The sequence below is a fragment of the Canis lupus genome, chromosome 1 (assembly GCF_003254725.2).
Source record: "Canis lupus dingo isolate Sandy chromosome 1, ASM325472v2, whole genome shotgun sequence".
Taxonomy (NCBI): domain Eukaryota; kingdom Metazoa; phylum Chordata; class Mammalia; order Carnivora; family Canidae; genus Canis; species Canis lupus.
The window spans coordinates 44,122,938-44,144,458 of NC_064243.1; the positions used below are offsets into that span (position 1 = coordinate 44,122,938).

The following is a 21,521-nucleotide window of genomic DNA, read 5'->3' on the forward strand; positions in this document are numbered from 1 at the left end:
TGTTACATTAGAAATGACATGGAGGGACGCCTGGGTGGCTCAGCGGTTGAGTGTCTACTTTTGGCTCAGGGCGTGAGCTTCTCTCCCTCTGTCTGTGTCTGTCTCTCTCTCTCTGTGTGTCTCATGAATAAATAAATAAAATATTTTTTAAATGACAGGATATGTATGTGTTGGCATGAAAATATATTGATAATATATTGCTTAGTGAGAAAATCAAGTTACATATTAAACATAGTATCGGGCAGCCCCGGTGGCTCAGCGGTTTAGCGCCGCCTACAGCTCAGGGCATGATCCTGGAGGCCCAGGATCGAGTCCCACATCAGGATCCCTGCATGGAGTCTGCTTCTCCCTCTGCCTGTGTCTCTTCCTTTCTCTCCTCTCTGTGTATTCTCATCAATCAATAAATAAAATCTTAAAAAAAAAGAAAAAAAAACATAGTATCATTTTATTTTTGGAAAATATAGAAAAAATTGGAAACATATACACCAAAATGTTTACAGTGATCACACCAAGTTGGAAAGATTGTGATTCATTTAAATAAGTAACTGATCGTAATTCACTTATTTCTTTCTGTTGGCCTCCCATCTCCTTTTCTTTATTTTGCTTAATTTTGTTTTCTAATTTTTCTAAATGAACACATTTTATAGTATTTTTTAAGCATTTATCAAAATTAAATTTCCAACAAGCAAGAAGATGGATTGTACCAAAAACAGATAAAGTAAAACAAAGAGAAGTTGTGGAGACTCCTACAAAAGCACTGTGCCCTGCCCACCAGAGGAGAGACAGTGCTGCATCCCCTGAATGGGCACATCGGTCAGTGCTGTGAGCTATGAGAACGGGTCTCTCTTGCAACCCAACCTACATCACTAACCCTGGCATCCTCTTCCAAACCAACAGTGCCCGAGCATGTTACTGCCTCCTGAGAACAAGACAAGAGAAACAAAGGATTTCACAGTGTTGGTGTTTCACAATTGATTATGTAAAGCTTGGAAAGATTTTAAAGGAGAATCATATTGGCAACATAAGTCATTGTTCCCACATCATATGAACTGAACAACAAGAAGTTATTGAAAACAGTCTGCCCCAAATACAGGCTGAGCTGATCATAAAGCTTCAGTGGGAGACCATTATTCTCAAAATCTATTCTGGGACCTACCAAGGAAAATAAACATTAGGACACAGTGATAGATAGCATCAGAGACAATAAACAAAGTCCACTTTAAAGATCTTTTCCACATACTTGAAACTATAACAAGGGAAGTAATAGAATTCAAAAAGTCCTCAATCATTCTTACATTCAGATTTTGAGGGGTACTTACACTATCCTTTTCACCCTGTCATCCACCAGTTGTCTCCTTGAGGTAAAATGCAACTTATAGCTGCTAAAACATCCCACTTTGCTCATTAGACCCGTCAGTTCTACACCATCTAGTTTCCCCTCTCCAGGACAAACTCTAGGAATATATGTTGGCAAAGAGTTCATCACTTTTATACAATTAGTCTGAATCACCTTCTCCAAAGAAACATTTTTAAATATTGGAATTTCATTTGGGATACACTCAGCAGTTGGTATTTGAATTACAGAATAAATATGAAGTTCAACTAGAGACCCATTATTAATAAAACACCGCATTTTGGTATAATTCAGGGAATACATAAGGTGCTCAATAATGCTCTGAGGAAAAAAAAATAATGCTCTGAGGAACTGATTTACAGACCTAACTGATGATTAAGTAATTCGCTCAACAAATGCCTGGTGCCCACTCTGTGCCTAGTCTATAGGCTCTAGTGACACAGTTTAAACCAGAAAGATAAAGAATATACCCTCAAGTGTTTACACTGTAAGTGGGTAAAAGAAGAAGAAAAGAATATAGTAAGTTCTGATTGAAGTATTCATAAATTCCTCAGAAATTAAGACCTGGGCTGAGATCAAGAGTCACTCAACTAAAAAAAAAAAAAAAAAAAAAAAAAAGAGTCACTCAACTGACTGAACCACCCAGGCACCCCAGTATGTGCTTTGTTGAGGGGGAAGAGTCTTCTCTTGCATTTATTCCATTTAGGAAATGTATTTTGTATCACACTGGACTTAGACCATTTATTTGGATGAATTCTGCTGAATGAACTTTGTATCTTTTGAGACAAAAACAAGTTCCTAAATAAAATTGAAATGTTGAAATACAAAAAAAAAATTTTTTTCCTAACCTTTGGTAAACTCAGGTAGAGATTTTTCCAAAATCTATGCCATCAGGTGATTGCTAATGAAATGTCTCTTTCCATTCTTTGCTTTTCTTATCTGAAAGACACTCGATATTCACTGAAAGTTTCAGAGGAGTTGTCTCACAGAAAGAGAAAATCTGGCTTTCAAGTGTCATTTTCTGCAAAAGTAAGTTCTACCTAATCTAAAAACTGGTTAGATCTTTGCTGTAGAGATTCTCATAAAACTGATTCCAAGAAAAATCCCTTCCTCTGAAATTCACATCAAGTTGCACATGCAGCTAAAGACCAAAAACACATGATACAGGCCCAACTGCTTGAACTCACAGACACAAGGGACGATGCAGACGGGGAGAGGGAAAGAGGTCACATTGGGGCTGGCAGATTGGATTCTCAAAAACTGAACAGTCTTCATAATATGTATTAAACCAGATATTAACCTTAAACCTCATCAGTTCTCATGAAACAAAGAGTTGGTCAATTTCACCTTTTCTGTGTGTGGCCCAGGGGCTCCTAGGAACCCTTTTGCTGCATAAGAGGAATAAAACAAATGAAATCAATGAACAGTTACTTTATTAAACAATGCAGGTTTCTAGTAATTTTATACAAAGATAGAATTTACAAAACTAAAAGAAACCAAAACACTAAAAGACAATGAATCTAAAGGAAATTCACATTTTAACCATATTCTTCCTCCCTCAGTGTTCATATTATTTTCTCAATCTCCCAGGCTCCCAAACTTGGACTCATTCTTATTTTACCCCCCAAAATTTTGTGTTTTATATCCAAGCACTGAACACATTTTGCCATATCTTACTGTTAAATGCATCCCCCATTTTCACCATGTCCACTCCAGGTCAGGAGTTCCTGTCTCAGTACCTGCATTTTGTCATATCTACTAACTGACCTTCTGGAACCTCCTTTATTCTCCAATGCATCCCATTTATTACTGATAAATTAATATTTTCACTTGCTGATTTCATTAGATCATTTTCAGACTCTCAAGAACCTGCAGTGACTCCCTACTTCCTACCAGACCAAATCCACATTCCTGCACTATGCATTTGATGCCCCCATGTACTGGCCCTGGCTCACTTCTCAGTGGGGATACCAGCCCAGGGAAAAGAGCCTGGCTTTGATATTGGTAGATCTTGTTTTTTAATCCCAGCTCTACCATTTACTCCTCACTCGACTTTGAGCAAGTTACTTCAATTCCCTAAGCTTCAGTAAACTCCCTTGAAAAATGGGAATAATAATATCTATCTTGCTAGGTTATGGGAAGTTAATATAGTGTCCAACACAGTGGGTTGGCACAGCTCATTTATATTTTCATTCCTTTGTTCACATATTCCCCTGACTGGAATGCCCATCCCCCCACCCTCCTTCCCTAAAAAAACAGAAAAAGAAAAAAGAAGCTGTCTTCCAAGGCAGATCTTAAGAAAATCTCCCTGAAGATTTTCCATATTCACTGAAATGCATGGAAATAATGTTTTCTGATTGGTGAAAACTGTGCTTAACTCATAAAGGAAATCTGACCAAGGAAATCATGCAGCTTTGGAAACTGATTAAAAAAGGGGGTAGGGGGGCAGCCCAGGTGGCTCAGTGGTTTAGCACCGCCTGCAGTCCAGGGCCTGATCCTGTAGACCTGGGATCCTGTCCCACGTCAGGCTCCCTGCATGGAGCCTGCTTCTCCCTCTGCCTGTGTCTCTGCCTCTCTCTCTCTCTCTCTCTGTCTCTCATGAATAAATAAATAAAATCTTTAAAAAAAAGAAAGAAAAAGAAAACATAGCTTCTTAGATAGGAAAAAGAAAAGAGAGAAACTTCCAGAGGTTTAAAAAAAAATCACTGTAACAGAACTCCCTCACATTTGGCCCAAACTATTTCCCCCTAACCCTAGAATTTACAGAATTCATCCATACTGCTCCATCTCCCTTTTTTTACTAAAAAAAGTTTTTCCCAATCTTTCTTTGATTGTGTCATTTACATAGCTCTGTCTCCTCTACCAGTCTGGAGGCTCCTAAGTGTAAGAAGAAATGTCATCTCTTCTTTTTTAACCCTATAGTAGCATTTACAACTGTTAGCCCAAATTATTTTTAATATCTCAAAAATACTGTAGGAAGCTATGTAGTTGGGTGGGTAGATGGGTGAGTGGGTGGATGGATGATAAACTTTTCAAGTTGGGTTCATTTAAAAAGAAAAAAAATTTAAATCTATTCTCTACAACTAATATTAAACTGTGCTCTGTTAATTAAAATCTAAATTGTTTAGGCAATGCCTTCAAGTTGTATACCAGAATAATGTATATGTCACCTTGTTGTATTTTAATAGTCCACACACACTCCTGAATAATGTAAGTAAATACACCGGTGAGATGAGTAAATGCTCTCTGAATAGAAACATTTAATAATGTCACAAATTTTAAGCGGGTTATATAATACACATTCACTTTATAATCAATATATCTGAGGTATGAATAAAATCCAAAATATATATCCCAAGGAACTAAGCAAGATTTTAATTAAGAATTCTTAGAAAAGAAAAATCAATTATAGCAAAAGTGGAAAAATCTAGAACCTTAAAAATATGAGATAGTTTTAATAACTAAGTAATAATATTAAGTACTTATCTTTTTACTAATTTATAGCGACACGCCTGAAAGGAAAAGGAACTCAGAACTTCACTCCTCCTTCACTGGAGTGAAGTTGGTCCCAAACTTCTCCCACTGTGCCTGGTATCCAGGTGAAGTGTTAGAGTGCAGGGGATTTCCCTGGGAAACCTTCCATCTCCCTTTCGACATTTCCACCCCAGCCAGGTGATCTTGATCAACACACCCTTGTTTATAACCAGATGCCATGGTTATGCCATGGAAATATGCTAAAAATCAAAAATAGCCCCTAATACAATGTCACCCAATGGGAGCAGCTGTGTAGGACTTACTTAGGACCATGGAGCTCTTAGCAAATCTCAAATTGTACCTTTTCCTGTATTTCTTTTTAAGATCACAAGTGGAAATCTCTTTACCAGAAAATTACTTTCCATCAAAAGCAGTCTTTATCCAACCCATTCTCAAAATTCGCAGAGGTAATGTAAATGCTGATGATTCTTAAACCTCGTGTAGTTTATGAGATCAACAAATATTAACTGAGTGCCCCTGCCCAGTTAAGTGTCAGACAATGCACTAAAAATATACTTGTGATCCTGCTCTGCAGATATGATCAATTATGGAAAATAGAATGCCTAATAAACATGTACCAAAGAGAAAGATGAGTATAAAACTGAGAAAAGCATAAGCTGCTATGGGAATAGGCAGAGGTGCCCTGATTTAGGTCAGAGGATAAAGTAAGACCATGTAGAAGAAAGGCTACATAAGCTAAAATTTGACTTCTGAGGAGGTCAATGGGATTGTGTGGGAGAAAGACTTTTGGGCATGAAGACAAAGAGTGTTCTGAGCAGAGAAACAGCATGTGCAAAAAGGCTTAAAGAGAGTGCCAGCATATGTGATGTTAACAAGGAATTTTTAAAAATTCTGTAGTTGAAGGCTGAGTGGTGACATAAGAGAGATACAGGTCAGGAGATTCTCACAAGCAAGGGAAGAAATTTATACTTAATCCAAGGCGAAAGGGAAAACAATTGTGTGGATTGTAAATAGCTTGGATTTTTATGGCTGTAGAATGTGAATGTGGTTTTGTAAGACCTGGCATGCACTCTTGCTTGCTGTAGCACATTCTAAGCACATTATATGGGGTGTGAAAAGAGCAGATGAGTGTCTGGACTTGACCTTTCTCAAGGAAATCCGGGTAGGGCTGTCTGAAGCAGCAAAGTGTCATGAAGGAAGAAGGTAGACCATGCATCCATTACTGACTAGCAATATAACAGAGAGGCATCCAGAATGACGAGGGTGACACAGCCTCCTCAGGTGGTGTCAGGGAACAATAAAGACAATCAAAGGCGTCCCATGAGATCACTGTACTTTCATATGAGAATTGCCCTAGATTCAGCCTCTAGAGCTGTTCCCTCAGAACCACACTGAAGACTGTCATTTACCCTGGTGTCTGCATGGGGTCAGGCTGGCATGTGGCAACAATCCCAGCTGTGGAGTCAAAGGAGGTCAAGGTGATCTGTTTTCCCTGCTTACTACTTGTGTCATTTGGGGCTACAAACACAATCCCCTGAGTCTCAGTCTTCCCAACTTTCAAAATATGGTAACAATTACTACCTCAGAGGGTGTTTTCTGAGAGGAAAGAACATGTGTGAAAGGTACCTAGAATATCCCTTGGCATAACAGTAGGCATTCAATAAGAGATGGTTCTTGCTGGGATGCTATTGGCTCCATTACCTCCCAGCACCAGGCCATGGAAGAAAGAATAGGGAATAGGGAAGAGATTATAACAAGAAGTTTGCTCATTAGGCATAGGTGCCTTGGGAGCTACTTTGTTGAATCTGAATTCTTTGGGTGGCAGAAAGTAAATAAATGTTCTTAGTTTGAGGATATGTGTTTGGCTCTTTTTTTTTTATATATTTTTTATTTATTTATGATAGTCACACAGAGAGAGAGAGAGAGAGAAGCAGAGACATAGGCAGAGGGTGAAGCAGGCTCCATGCACCGGGAGCCCGACGTGGGATTCGATCCCGGGTCTCCAGGATCACGCCCCGGACCAAAGGCAGGCGCCAAACCGCTGGGCCACCCAGGGATCCCTGTGTTTGGCTCTTATTTCACAGTTGACATTCACACGGATACCAGGAATATGACTGCTAATTAAGTATTCATTGAGTAGCCTTTTTTCCCCCGTAACAAACATATAATTAAGATGTCAGTATGTGCATGCACACCCACTCATGTGGGTGCGTGTATGTGTGTGTGTAAAGAGAGAAAATTCTTCTATAACAGAATCATAGAATTAGGGAGTTGGAAGGTCCTTCTGTTATGTACTGCTAGTTTATTAGGGTAATTCCAAGGCCAGATAACAGTAAACCCATTCTCCATTCAGTGTTGCTAATCTAACTCTATTCAAGTATATGATCTGTTACCTGAATAGCTTTATACATTTGAATGAAGGCCAAGTGGAGACTGGGCACTTGAGTGTGTCTGCTGCTTTCTCCTTTTCCTCCTTCCAACCTCATCTCAGCCAACACTTCTGCTCCCTATGGAAGCATGAGATTCCTAATGCCCAAAATAGGTAACTGCCCTCTAAGTTGCTCCTGTAAGAGAGGCTTTAACCAAATGAGCCAATGAAGCTACACCAGCCAAATCTGTAATTGTGTGTGATTCAGAGGGGACTTCCTTTAAATTCAATGAAGACTGACCACATGCAGAACGTATTTGTTAAATAATTTGTTTGAGAAAATCAATGTCATACTTATATCTGAGTTTGTTACTTGCCACGGATGTACCATTCCCCATCAATACCCAATCCTTGCAACAGCCTCTGGAAATTCCCAGAAAGTATTAAAAGGTGTATCTGTAAGTCCTCTTGTTCTATGAAAGGTGCAGATTATCACTTGCTACAACTACCCAAAAGCAAGAGCCTAAAATAGTAGGAAACAAGAGGAAGAAATTTATATTGACCTTAATTCTTCTTAAGAAAACAGCTGTGTTTATTTAGAAACAATTACTGAGGATAGAAAGCGAGACCTCAGCCACAGGGTACCTTAAATTGGGTAAAACTATTCCACATTAGACAAGAGATGATGAATGTATCCAGAAAGGGAGATGAAAAGAGAGAAGAGAGATAGTAGGAGACGGCCTACGCTATAAGGCGATTCTTTCTTGCAACTCTCCCAAATCTTTGATAAAGTTGTTAAAGCTCACCAAAGCCTTGAAAAAAATTTTTTTTACAGAACTCAATGAAGGATTTTGTACCATGTGTCACATGGGGTGAAACCAAATAAATAAGCTTGAGAACAGGGGACTGGAGAAGGGTTGTAGAGAGAGAAGCATGGGGGTAGAAGGGAGAATGCTTATTCCAGAGCACTGGAGTTGAATGTGGGTCCAGTTTCACCAAATCTTTACAGGACAGGTGCCTAGGGGCACATGGGTAACATAAATTTCTTATTGATGGTCAGTGAATGTGTATTTATCTTACTAAAAATCTTGCCCACAAACTATACCCAGTATTTATATTACATTTATGAAGTTACATGCTCTAAAGCTCTGTTGCTTGAGTGATGAGCATCCACAGCCATATTAGAAGAATGGTATCACAGAAAAAAAATGTCCTGTTTATGGGAAATCCCTAAATAATTTCCCCTTAACTGATTAAAGGATCATCAAAGGATTGTTGATCTTCACTAAAAGAAACTCCAGCTCTCCTGAGATCAGCAAGGGCTACTCAGGGGTAGTGGAGAGAATTCCTATATGAAAAATCTCTACTCATTCAATAATCAACAACATCGTTGTCTTCAAAATGTTTCCAGGCAGCACAGATCAGCAACTCTTCTAACAATAACTTTACTTCCAGCCCTTCCCAACATTTCCATGAAGCAGATCACAGAAGTCTACTGCTGATTAGGGATAAATTAGGCAACTTTCTTTTCAAGTATTGTCTGATCATCACTCAACGCCATCACTTAGCATGTCAAGGAACAAGAGATAACCGTCAACAACACAGTGCTGGCACACAGGTAGTGATTCCAAAACCAACCCACCCAAGAAAAAAGGGCAGAGGAAAATATAGTAAAGAAGGAGAAATGAAAATATGTTCTGTGGACTGAATCAGTTTATACCACTAATAGGTCTTAAAGCTGATTCCCTTCTTTTTTTTCATAGAAATCTTAATAACACAAAGGTTCCATATAAAGTGCTGTCCACGTAAATCCTGAAGTGAGTACAATTTGTCATGGAATAGTAACATTAACAGATGCGGAAAACCTCCTTCAGTTAGGATATAAATTTGGACACCCCTCTCCAACCAAAGATGAGTCAAGCAGGATAATTTTTCTCTTACATAAAATACAGTAGAATAACCTACATATCTCTTGGATCACAAACGGTTTCTAGAACTCATTTGTTTATTTGCTCTGTTCCAAGTCCCAGAAATAAAAATGAACTTCCCATAGGAACCACCTGCTCTTCAGTGATCTTTAATCCATCCACCCTTGTCAAAGCGTTTGAAAAGGAGAAGACGGAAGACTCACCATTTGATTGCTGTACCAGTATAGCGACGTTCCCTTCAGCACCACCCAGAACTTTTTCCATTTGTTGCTCAGGAAAGTTCCTTTTTCTTTTTTCTTATATAGCCAACCTTGGCAGTCAGCATGTCCCAGGTCTTTACAGGATATCCTCCTCCGACTCATCGTGAAAAAACCTGCAACAATTATATGAAGAGGTAGGTAACATATTACCCTGGTTTATGTGACAGAGTGAAAGGTTACTGTTAACTGTTTACCTCTTGGGAGTTGGATTTTTTACCAAGATTTATGCAAAGTAAATGCAAAAATAAAAAAAAGAGAGAGAGAGAGTAATTTATTTTTAAGCATTCATTTGGTGCTTACAAGGTACAAGATAGGACCAAAGAAACAGTGAGACTGGTATGCAAGTGTAATTCTAAGAATATTATTCAACAAGGATAAGTTGAAAAAAAATAAAATCGGGAAGCTGGCAGGCACATCATTGCACTAACACAGCTCCTTTCAAAATAATAGCAGTCATTATGCAATAGATCGAGAAGGGTTAATGCCCACCTAAACACAGCCACTTCCCGACTCAGTGCCAGCTTTTCTAAGCTTTATTGACACACCACGAGGGATTAATCCAAATGAACAGCATGCCGTCATTTCTTAAAATCGATCCAAAAATAACCAAAAATTTAATCTGCCCTCCACCTTCTGATATTAGCATGAAGACAGACAAAAATCGGATCCCAAAGAAAGCATCGGACAGAAAACCCACACTCAGGCACACAAAAAGGGGAATAAAGAAACAAAAGAGATCTAATTACCTTGAGTTTTCTTTCTCTGCTTCTGACGCAAGGGAACCTGCTGATAATGCAGAAAGGAAAGAAAAGAGGAAATTTCTGATTGTGTTGTAACATTTGTAAAGAGAGAAGGAGGGAGGGGGTGGCAGTGTTTATGAGCAGGATGGAAGCTAAAAAAAAACTCTCCAAGCAGAGCTAAAGGGGAGCTACTCGCTGAGGCACAAAATGTGCTAATTAGAATCGGTATACATTGAGCTTGAACCTGAAAGACACATACAAAGATGCGTAACTCGGTCTGTATCACTAATGTTTCCTGTTTCCACCACAGGCAGCTTTCGTGCTACCACTTCAGTTAAGGCAGGATGATGTGCTCTGAAGTTCTTAAAAATAGTGAAATATTTCCCCTTTGATTGTGTGTGTGTGTGTGTGTGTGAGAGAGAGAGGGACAGAGAGAGAAGAAGAAAAAAACAGATTCTGCTTCTTCTCCTGCAATTTCTAAGTAACATCAATTATTTCTATAAACTGGGAAGATAATTGTGATCTCACACTATGACAGGTTCTCATCAGATTATTAAATCCATGGCCCTGCCCCGACCTGGGGTGACACCTAAACCACAGGAAATAAATATCCCAGAAAAAGAAATTCCACAACTTCTTTTGGTGACATTGAAGTAACTATCAACCCTCCTTATCAGGAAATTCTTATCAATAGCCAGATTTAAATTACTCACGCACCTCTGAATATTTCTCACACGTTCTACAGAAGATAAATTAATTTCAATTTCTATCTTGTACTAGCTCTTCAGATATTCAAATCAGACATAAGATATCTGAAACACACATCTTTCACAATACATTTTAAACAGTGTATTTGTGTCTGATCAGACTACCAGCAAAAACAGATACCAAAATAAACTGCTTTCAAATAACCTAGTATATGCGTGTGCATAGAAACATTTTAGATGAAAGAAGTTTCACTTTTTCTGCACAATATCTAAGATTAATTTACTCAGATTTAAAAGATTTAATCTTATATGTCAACAAGAAGAGAATTTGAAAACACTGTACCTAATCACAAAGCAGGTCTAATAGTCGGCATGTAATCTTACTATAGCATTTTATGTTATTGTAGAGGTACCTGGGTAATATTCTACATACCTAACTATTGGTCTAACAGCTATTCTATGTGGTTCTATACGTGTGAAGAGAGAATATGATATAGAGGGAAATAGGATGGCATTTGTAAATCTAGAGGCCTGAAATCAACTCCTTGCTGTCATAATTAGTAGCTGTTATTACACAGGGAAAAGTTGATTTACCACTTAGAGCCCACTTCCTTGTTTGTAAAATCAAGATATTTCTAATAATTCCAATCCTACAGGTTTCATAGATATTCAACAAGATTTCATGTGAAAATGCTCCAAAAACTAAAAAATAGTATATAACTATATATAGTATAATATTATGTTATTACAGATAAAAGCAAATGCTTCATACTAATAAACAAAAATTTCAGCGTTTTTAGGATAGATAGGATTTGTATTTCCTTCTGCAATGATGATGAAGTCAATGTGCTTCAATGAATTTCCTGGGAAATCTCATACTGAATTTTTATTTTACAAATGTCAGAAAAAAAATTTATCCCTAAAGGAATCAGTCATCTTTGCAAGAAAAGGACATAACAAAGGCAATATTGCCCTAAATTTTAGGCAAGGATAGATTTATTACAGTCATGACACATGTCTAAAATTTAGGCATATGATGATGGTCCTAGTCTCAGCTCCACATTTCCAAATCCTTCCCATCCTGATCTGCATCTTGGTCTGAAATTCCCACCCTTCCCTCAAGTGGTCTCCTGGGGTCTTTTTTCTGTGCAATTATCTGAAATTGGGGAAATCAGTACCTATTCAAGCATTTTAGCTCAAATATAGATATCATTTGGAGAATTAAAAATTAGGTGAGAGCCAAGACTAAAGGCAAAAAAAAGAGAATAAGTAAATTTAGATGTGGGAACAGAGGCATTCCCAAGGGTCCTAGCCCCAGATGAACAAGGTGAATCACACTAGTTCATATAAAAAGAGCAACTGTAAAAACAACAAAAGAAAGGAAATTCACGAGAGGATAATTGTAGAACCTGTGAAGAGAGGCAACGCTTAGGCTATCTTTCTTCACTGGGAATCTCTGAATCTCCTCCATCCACCCTTTCTGAGCTCCGGTGCGCCTGGGAGCACTCTCCAACTCCAGAGAAAGCCCAAATGAAACTGTAGGTGTTGTCTCAATTTTGCCAAGACTAGTCCTTGGTGTTTGCTAGATTCTTCTGCCTAAGGCTGAGTAAGAGTCAGAGATCCAAGCAATGGACAACACCTTGTGCAGGGTGAGCACCCAATACCAAGAAAGGATTTTTTTATCCAGACCGTCTTTAAGGAGGGCAAAGGAATTTAGTCATCAAGTACACCCTCCTCTGACAATACTCTCCTAAAACAAATTATTATAAACTGTTCAAACTGTTTCCCCCAACCAGAAACAGAGTGCTTATTATAGAAATAACAAATTACAGGGAGTTTCAGTTGCACTTGATGTATATGAATTTGAAACCTAGTGAGTTTACATGAGAGAATGAAAACAATCTTGAGAACTTCAGTGAGCTTAAGGTACATTTTACTCCTCACAACAGGAAGTGGAACCCACGAACTAGTCAGTTTCAAAAAGATCTTAGATGTGGTTCTTTTCACTAGGTAAGTGAAAAAAGCTAAACAGCCAGTTGAGCAATCTATGAGATAATTTTTCAATAGAGAAATTGCAACTCATTAATAACAAGTATCCAGAGCCTAATAACATCTTTCCATTGGGATGTTGTGCATAAAAGTGAAGAATTACTCTAAATTCTGAATTTGCACTAACTTGATTCTAAACTGTGGGGGAAATTTTTCTTTTAAATATCTATTTCTTTTTTTACTGGAAAACAGCACCTTTATTTTACAAAATGCTTACAAAAGTTCATTTGGTTACTAATCACTTAAAAACACAGATAAACGTGCAAAGAAACCAGTACAAAATATACAAAGGAACCTCCTTTGATGTTGAATGATGGTGCTAAGACCCAAGTTATTAGTACAGTGACCTCTAATCTATATAGTAATTCGTAAATCTTGCAGACACAATTTATCCCCATGATATATTAAAACTCACAGTGAGATGGTTTGTCATTACATGAAAGTTGATAATGATCCCGGTCTTTAGCCAAATTATACAGTGATATGTTACTCAATGGGCCCTGATTTATAACATTAACCAGTTTTCATGGCGTGAAGCCTCACTTCATTGTCAATTTCAAGCTACCAATGCTTAACCAAGCCACAAAATTCCTAAATATTTTATAGACAAGTCAGTTCCAGCTGACAGAGCTGTTAGGAATATTTTTCCACAGATGGCTTTCCCCCCACAAAGATCTTTTCTCCTTTCTGGAAAATTAAACTCAACTTTATAAAGGAAATTTTAAAGCTTTCAATTATTAAAATTTTACCAGAGGAAATACTTGAAAAACTCACTTATTTTTTTCAGAAGACTAAGCACCTAAATATTACTTGATAATTCATATGAAAAGAGAATCTCTAGTAGTGAAAAGTGGAGATAGATAATAGACATCTTAGGAGATTTGTGTGTTTGTTGTTGATATTATATAAAAGAGTAGGACAGGGAAGCAAGGACCAGAGTCTGAGGGTAAGGACTGAAAGAGGGATGACTAGGAAGGAGAAGGAGAGATGGGAGAGGAGAGAGGGGAGAGAAGAAGTCAGTGAGTGGAGCCAGAGAAGGGTGGAGGGACCAGAAGGGAAGGAGTAGGAGGAGGAGGAAAAGGAAGAATATAGAAAGTGAGGGAGAGTGGGATGTCAGGGAAAATCCTGGAGTTTCTAGCTTAGACAATTGAATAAATGACAGCAATGCAGACAGCATAGTTTTAAATAAACACGTTCAGTAGTAAATATCAAATTTGATGTTCATCTGAGGCATCCAAGTGGAAATGCTCTGTATATATTGTACTTAAGGGTCTGGGATTTGTAGAAAATCTGGAATCAGGATATAAAATTGGGAATCATCCATCTACAGAGAGTAAAAAGCTTGATATGGGATAAGATCACCATGTGTGTAGAATGACAAAGAACTGAAGTCAGAAAAAAAAAAAAAGAACTGAAGTCAGAATCTGAAGGAGGCCCAATTTGATACACAGGAGCAACAGAGCAGACAATCAAGGAGACCGAGTGGAATAACCAATGAAAAGATAAAATTAGGAGAGGGGTTGTTGTAGAAGTGAGGGAGAGATTCAAAAGAAAGGTGAGTCCAAGCCATCAAATGCTGCCAGAGTAAAAGAGAAAGATCCACTTACAGATATAGACTGTAGCCCCAAAAAACACATGTGCAACGGAAGTCACACAGTTGTTAATTGCAGCACTGTGGTGATAGTGCCCAACTGTAGGAAGCTGAATGTGTTTGAGTATGTGAGTGGATAAATAGTGTCATTTTCTTTTTTTTTTTTTAATTTTTTTTTAATTTTTATTTATTTGTGATAGTCACAGAGAGAGAGAGAGAATGAGGCAGAGACACAGGCAGAGGGAGAAGCAGGCTCCATGCACCGGGAGCCCGACGTGGGATTCGATCCCGGGTCTCCAGAATCGCGCCCTGGGCCAAAGGCAGGCGCCAAACCGCTGCGCCACCCAGGGATCCCAATAGTGTCATTTTCATTCACTGCTGTGCTCTATTAGAACTAGAGCTATAAGGAAAAAAAATCTCAAAAATCCTATATTGAAAATCAAATGTCTATATTAATGTTATTATTTATTGTATTGTTAAATATTGCTTATAAATACTAAAATTTCATGGAATGATAAACACCATAATGTAACCTGGGGCAAGTGAGAGGGAGATAGTAAAAGGAAGGCTTCGGTAGGAAAACACAACTGTATTTATATTTTCTTACTTTAAAAATAATATCAAGGGGCACCTGGGTGGCTCAATGGGTTAAGCATCTGACTCTTCTAACTTCAGCTCAGGTCATAATCTCAGGGTCATGAGATCAGGCTCCGTGCTCAACCAGGGGTCAGCTTGGGTTTCTCTCTCTCCCTCCCCCACTGCCCCTGACCCTGCTCGCTCTCTCTCTCTTTCTCTCTCAAATAAATAAATGAATTTTTTTAAAAATTAAAAACATTATCAAAAAGTAAGAAAGAAAAGAAGAAATATGTACTCAATGACTTAGAATATGAATATATTTGATGTTTATTTAACTTTTTGGATAGTCTCAAATTGCTTTCAAGGGCCTACTTACACCTCTCACAGTGTATAAAATGTTCACTTCTCTGCAACCGAAAGTGTATTTTGGTGACTTGTTTCAGAATTTCAGAAATCTTACTACTTGTTTCTTTTTTTAACTATTCCATTAATTTCTGCTCTTTATTATCCCTGTTTCTTCAAAACTCTTTATATTTACTCTGTTATTCTTTTTCTAACTCCTGCAGATAATATTTATCTCATTTATTGTTTTTAATAATACATTTAGAACTATACATTTACATCTAAATTCTACATATGGGGATCCCTGGGTGGCTCAGCAGTTTAGCACCTGCCTTTGGCCCAGGGCCCGATCTTGGAGTCCCGGGATCGAGTCCCATGTCAGGCTCCCAGCATGGAGCCTGCTTCTCCCTCCTCCTGTGTCTCTGCCTCTCTTTCTCTCTATGTCTATCATAAATAAATAAATCTTTAAAAAATAAAAATTAAAAAATAAATAAATAAATAAATTCTACGTATGTCTCCCTGTTTTTCAATTCTAACTCATTTCTTTCCATCCAGTAAGATACTCTAGAATGTACTTATCAGTTTCCTAACATAGGAGAACTTTTCACTAATTTTTTCTCCTTGAGTTCTAACTTTGTTGCTTCTTGTCCAGAAAACATGATCTTTATGATATCAATTTCTTGAAATATAATAGCATTTATTTGTGACCCACTGCATAGTTCAAATTTTGTAAGCATTCTATGTAAACTTCAAAGTTCCTATCTCTTTTATGAGTTTTGTTGCTGGAGCTAGAACTTTGTTAGTATTTCTATTTCTTTATTTTAAGTCTTTCTGTGTGGCATTTCTATGTGTAGGGTTTTTTGTTTACTTTTGCTTTTTTTTAAAAAAGATTTTATTTATTTATTCATGAGAGAGAGAGAGGCAGAGACACAGGCAGACGGAGAAGCAGGCTCCATGTAGGGAGCCCAATGTGGGACTTGATCCCGGGACTCCAGGATCACACCCTGAGCCAAAGGCAGACACTCAACCACTGAGCCACCCAGGTGTTCCGACTTTTGCTGTTTCCTTCACATGCATCCTATAATCAGATTTTTACTTTTTAAAATATGATTGCATGTGCCTCTTGATAAGTGTTTAATCAACTAACATTTACTGTAATTTCATGTTGAGTTTTCATTTACATTTATTTTATTTTTTCCATTTCTTTCATTTCCTTACATGGTATTCCCCTGAGGCTCAATTTAGTATTTTTAAATTCATCATGAATACAACATGTAATTCAGCACATTTTTAACTCCTGCTTCAGTGTCTTCTCTCTTGGTACTATAGTCTGGATTTTTATTTTTCTGTTAAAATGTTATTATTATCATTATTACCATCAATGTACAATTAAATTTAATGACATGTTATCAATTTCTGTGACCACATTTATTTCCTTTATCAAATGTCTGTTGGACTCATTTCTCTTTATGCTAGGGTATCTCCTTTAATGGATGTTTGTAGGTAGCAAATTCTTAATCTTTGTGTAAGTAGTAATGTCTTTATTTTGTCTTCAAAACTGAGTGATAGTTTAGCTGAGTATAAAATTATTCTCATCTGGCACTTTGAAGATTCTGATCATCTATCTTCTACCATTTATTGTATTAATTAAATTGCTATCAGTCTGTCATTCTTTATATGTAATCTATCTTTTCACTCTTTTAAGATATACTATTATCCTTGATATTGTGTAGTTTTATTATTGTGTATCTAGCTATGGAGTTATTTTTATTTATACTTCTCATTCCCAGAATGAACTTTTAATTAGAGAATTGTTATCCTTTCTTAAGCATGAAAAGTTAGCAGAGATAGTCAAATAATGCTTTTCTAATTTTTCTTTATTCTCTTATTTTGCAACTACTATCAAATACATATTTGTTCCTTTTTCTTAATATTGAATCTATTTCTCTCTTGGTGCCATATATGTCCTGTAAAAGTTTTTCAGTTTACCAATATTCTTTTTGGAAGTATCCAAAGCTGAGTTCATGCCATTTGCTGAACTTTCTATTTCAAAAAATATATTTTCTCCTCTAATACTTCTGGATATTTTCAAAACCCACTTATTTTTCACATTTTTAAATTTGTGCCTGATAATCCTTTAAAAAAATTTAGAGGATATTTTGAGTTTTGTACTTAAATTTTTCTGTCAGTCTTTTAAAAATTAATTTTCATTGTATATTCTTTCTTGGCATTTTAAAAATCTGTTTTGGAATTTAAGTTTGAAGAATATGAGTGGAGAAGTCTTATGCATTCATCTTTTCTCTCTCCCCCACCACCCTTCTCTCCACTGTGTCCATGGTTTCCTCTTTCAGTTTGGAGACTGCCTCTATGGGATGCAAAAACAGACCTACAATCATGTCCTAAGGTGACCATAAAGAACCATGCATAACCAGTCACTGATCTTGCTGGTGACTAGGTTCATCTCCTGATTTTGAAACTGTGTCCCACCTCCTCCCTCCCTAACCTGAAGGGGGCTAATTGCATAACCCCAGGCAGTGGTTCAACAACTGTTTTCATCTTTAGCCCCTTTCACAAGTAGGAAAGCCCCCATTTACCCATCATCAAGAAATGAATATAGCTCTCCTCATATTTAGTGAAGCATTTTTTTTTTTTACCCCCTTAACCTGAGCCAGGAAGCAAACTACATCCTGTATCCAGACTAGCTGCCCATTAGGCCCAGAGCTTCAGACTTGCTTGCTGCTTTTCATTTCTGGTCCACAGAGATGATTACTGTATTGGTGAACCTATCTGTGGTTTTTGGTTTTCCATGTTGTTGTTTTTTTGTTTGTTTGTTTGTTTTGTTTTTGTCTAGCATTGCTCTATGTTTGCAGCAGAGTGGAATATTAAAGTGCAAACTCAGGATCATTACTGGATGGAAGCCAGTCATTCATTAATAAGAATCTATCTTGAAATCATAGTTCCAATGACAAGCAACTCTCTTTCTATAGTAGCCTCTATATACCAGCAAGACATCTATTCATTTCCTTCTCTGGACCTTAAACTTTATTGTATTATGCAGAAATGGCAAGTATTTTGATTAATCCATACTTTTGAATATTTTATTCCTTGTCCCATTTTTCATCTGGTTTAACCTTACTCATCCTCTCTGATCCAAGTCAAATGCCACTTCCAACATGAAGCCTCCTCTGACTTTAGAAGGCAGTTAGTTTCTATAAGAATCTTATATTCATGCAGTAATGTATACTTGTAGTCGTTATAATAATTGATTCATCTTATCTCCCCAAAATCTTGATGATAGGTACTATTCTTATCTTCCTCTCCACAAAGGAGAAACTTCATCTTGGTGTAGTTAAGTAACATTTCCTTAGATCACACTTAACAAGTAGCAGAGCCAAGATTGGGCCCCAGGCCAGTCAGCTACTAAGGCTATTTTTGAACTCTATATTACATTGCTTATCCTGTCTTCTATATTGACAACATTTTGCTGATGCTCTGAAGTAGACAGTATAATTTAACTGTTTATACATCGGTGTGGTACACATGTGGTGGTAACCCTACCCACCCAGTGGTCCAAACTAGAACCTGTGAGTAATCTCAGACAGGCCCTTTCCCTTAGTTCACACATTTACTCAGTCACTACCCCTGCTCATGTTGCTTCTTAAAGTTTTCAAATCTTTTATCAGCTCTGTAGCTGAATGACTACAACCCTCTTTAGATTCAACGACTGACCAAGACTTCCAGGTAGAATTAATGTTCTAGAACATGTCCTGACTTCAAAAGCTAGCACCTAGCCCAATGTGTGTCACATGGGGAGCACTTAATAAATATTTATCAAAAGATTAACTGTGTCTTATATAAATTTTTATTTCATATGATGCCTTACTAGTAGTCCTGGCACAAGTGGAGATTTAACAAATATCCAGAAAGCCATCTACTGCCTGATTACTCAGAGCTGAGAAATGCCTCTACTAAATAACAACAGCAGTGTTAAGCAACCTGAGATTGCTCCAATACCTTTCTCACCCTCAGAGAAGTACATGCATAGAGAAAAGCTTCTGGTATTGATTGACACTCAATTTGAACTCACCTGGAGTGTTGACCCTTGCTATTTTCTTTTATTGACCAAATCTCTACTTTTATTTAGAATACCATTTCCTCAAAAACTCTCACAGCTCTCTCCAGCATCCTGTTTTAACCATATCGTCCACATACTGAGAAACTAAAATCAAAGACACAAGAATGCATGGGGTGAAGGAGGAGGTCTAGCAGCAGGGATAGAAATTTTCCAGTGGTAGCTCACAAGACCCTACCCAATGATCCTCTCCCCAAGCAGCTGTCAGGCACTGCTCTGCTGAAGTCCTACTTGGAATAGCAAATATGTTGAACAGCTGTCCAGGTTTGATCTGCGCCTCAGGCTTGTGCACCACAGCACTGGCAAAGCCATCTTAACATAGCGTGATGTGCATGTGGCCTAAAAAAACAAGCTGCCAAAAGGTGAGCTCCCTTGTTGATCAAAAAATGTGAAAAACAAATTCCTCACTTCACTCCTGAATTATCCCCACATCCCTGAGACACACACCATAGGCATGGAGTTGGAGGGAGGAGCAGGCAGCTTTCCCATGGGGGCCAGAATCATGTCCAGGCAGTTCACTGCACACGGTACACAACAACCAGACAATACATGATCTGTAAGGACTAAATACTGAGCCTTCCTGTGAAGTATACACAACACAGACCAGTTTGCTGTCAGACCAGCCATCCCACAGATGGCAGTCCAGGAAACAGCAGATAACCCAGCCACAGCTCCAGAAATGAATGTCGCTTCCTACTCAATAAGCTTGTCCTCATTGAGCCTGGAAGCTGAGCCCAGTTACCATGATTTATAGGCAGAGGTTTTTGTTTCCAGAAAATGTTTTCCCTTAACATTTTATTTAATAATAAGTTATATTAATATATCTATTATTAATATTTATTACATTGATTTTATTTAAAATAATTCTCAAGAAATCACTATCATAAAGTTTTCATCAAAGCTGACCACTGGGGGATCCCTGGGTGGTGCAGCGGTTTGGCGCCTGCCTTTGGCCCAGGGCGCGATCCTGGAGACCCGGGATCGAATCCCACGTCGGGCTCCCGGTGCATGGAGCCTGCTTCTCCCTCTGCCTGTGTCTCTGCGCCCCTCTCTCTCTCTCTCTCTCTCTGTGGCTATCATAAATAAATAAAAATTTAAAAAATTAAAAAAAAAAAAAAGCTGACCACTGCTTTCTCATGAGAGCCATCCCTGAAAGTAAGAATTCTCAGAAGCTTTAGGTAAAAGAATTACACATGACAGTGTGTCCCATTTCTTCTGAGCCTCTCGTCTTTAAGGCCATTCTCCATTCTTAGCAAAAATGTGGTTACTACAATCTGAGAATAGAGAACTTTCTTAATTAAGCCTTTAAGATTCGGAAATGTGGTTGTTATTTGTTTATGCTTTTATTCATCTATTTCTTTAGTTTAGTGAGAAACTAATCGTAGAAGAAAACTAGTGATACTGACTTAGCATATAATACTTTGTTATCACCATAGCATGATGTGTGGAAAAGCTTCTAAATATCAAGGACTACACAAGTAGATTCTTAGAAATGTTTAGGGATTACACCATAGCTAATCATTACGTCGAAGATTTCCCAGCAAGCTATGACCTGGATCTTAAAGATGATTATGCTAATTCTTTCTTTCAGGCTACAGTTGGTAAATTATGACTTTTGTTTATTTAACCACCAGTTTTTGTACAATTACTTGGTGCCAATTCAGTGGCAAGCAAGCTCTCACACAGCTTCCAGTCAAACACAGAAAAGAGGAAGTTGAACAAGGATAATGAGGTCCACATGGAAGTGCTATTACCTACAACTGGGGAATCAGGGCAGGTACCCTACAAATTGATAAAAACAAAAGCCTGAAAGATGAAGACCTGAGCATGAGAGGATCTAATACAGAAATGCAGGTGTGAGCCTAAAGGCACCAACCACATAGTGTTAGGGCATAACTACATTTGGAGTAGTGAAGTCACATCGTGTGGGGCCTAATAAGTTATGTTTGAAACTATAAGGTTTATCCAAAAGCCAATAG

At 37.8% G+C, this 21,521-nt stretch overlaps 1 protein-coding gene across 1 annotated transcript in view; it reads right to left on the reverse strand.

The window, feature by feature from the left end:
• The window catches only part of IPCEF1 (interaction protein for cytohesin exchange factors 1), a 119,566-nt gene that overhangs the window by 65,098 nt on the left and 32,947 nt on the right, over positions 1-21,521 (reverse strand). Inside the window, exons 5-6 of the mRNA XM_049114575.1 lie at positions 10,152-10,191; positions 9,349-9,518 (exon numbers count right to left, since the gene is read on the reverse strand). Coding sequence (XP_048970532.1) covers positions 9,349-9,518; positions 10,152-10,191 — 210 coding nt within the window. The remainder of the gene's footprint in view (positions 1-9,348; positions 9,519-10,151; positions 10,192-21,521) is intronic.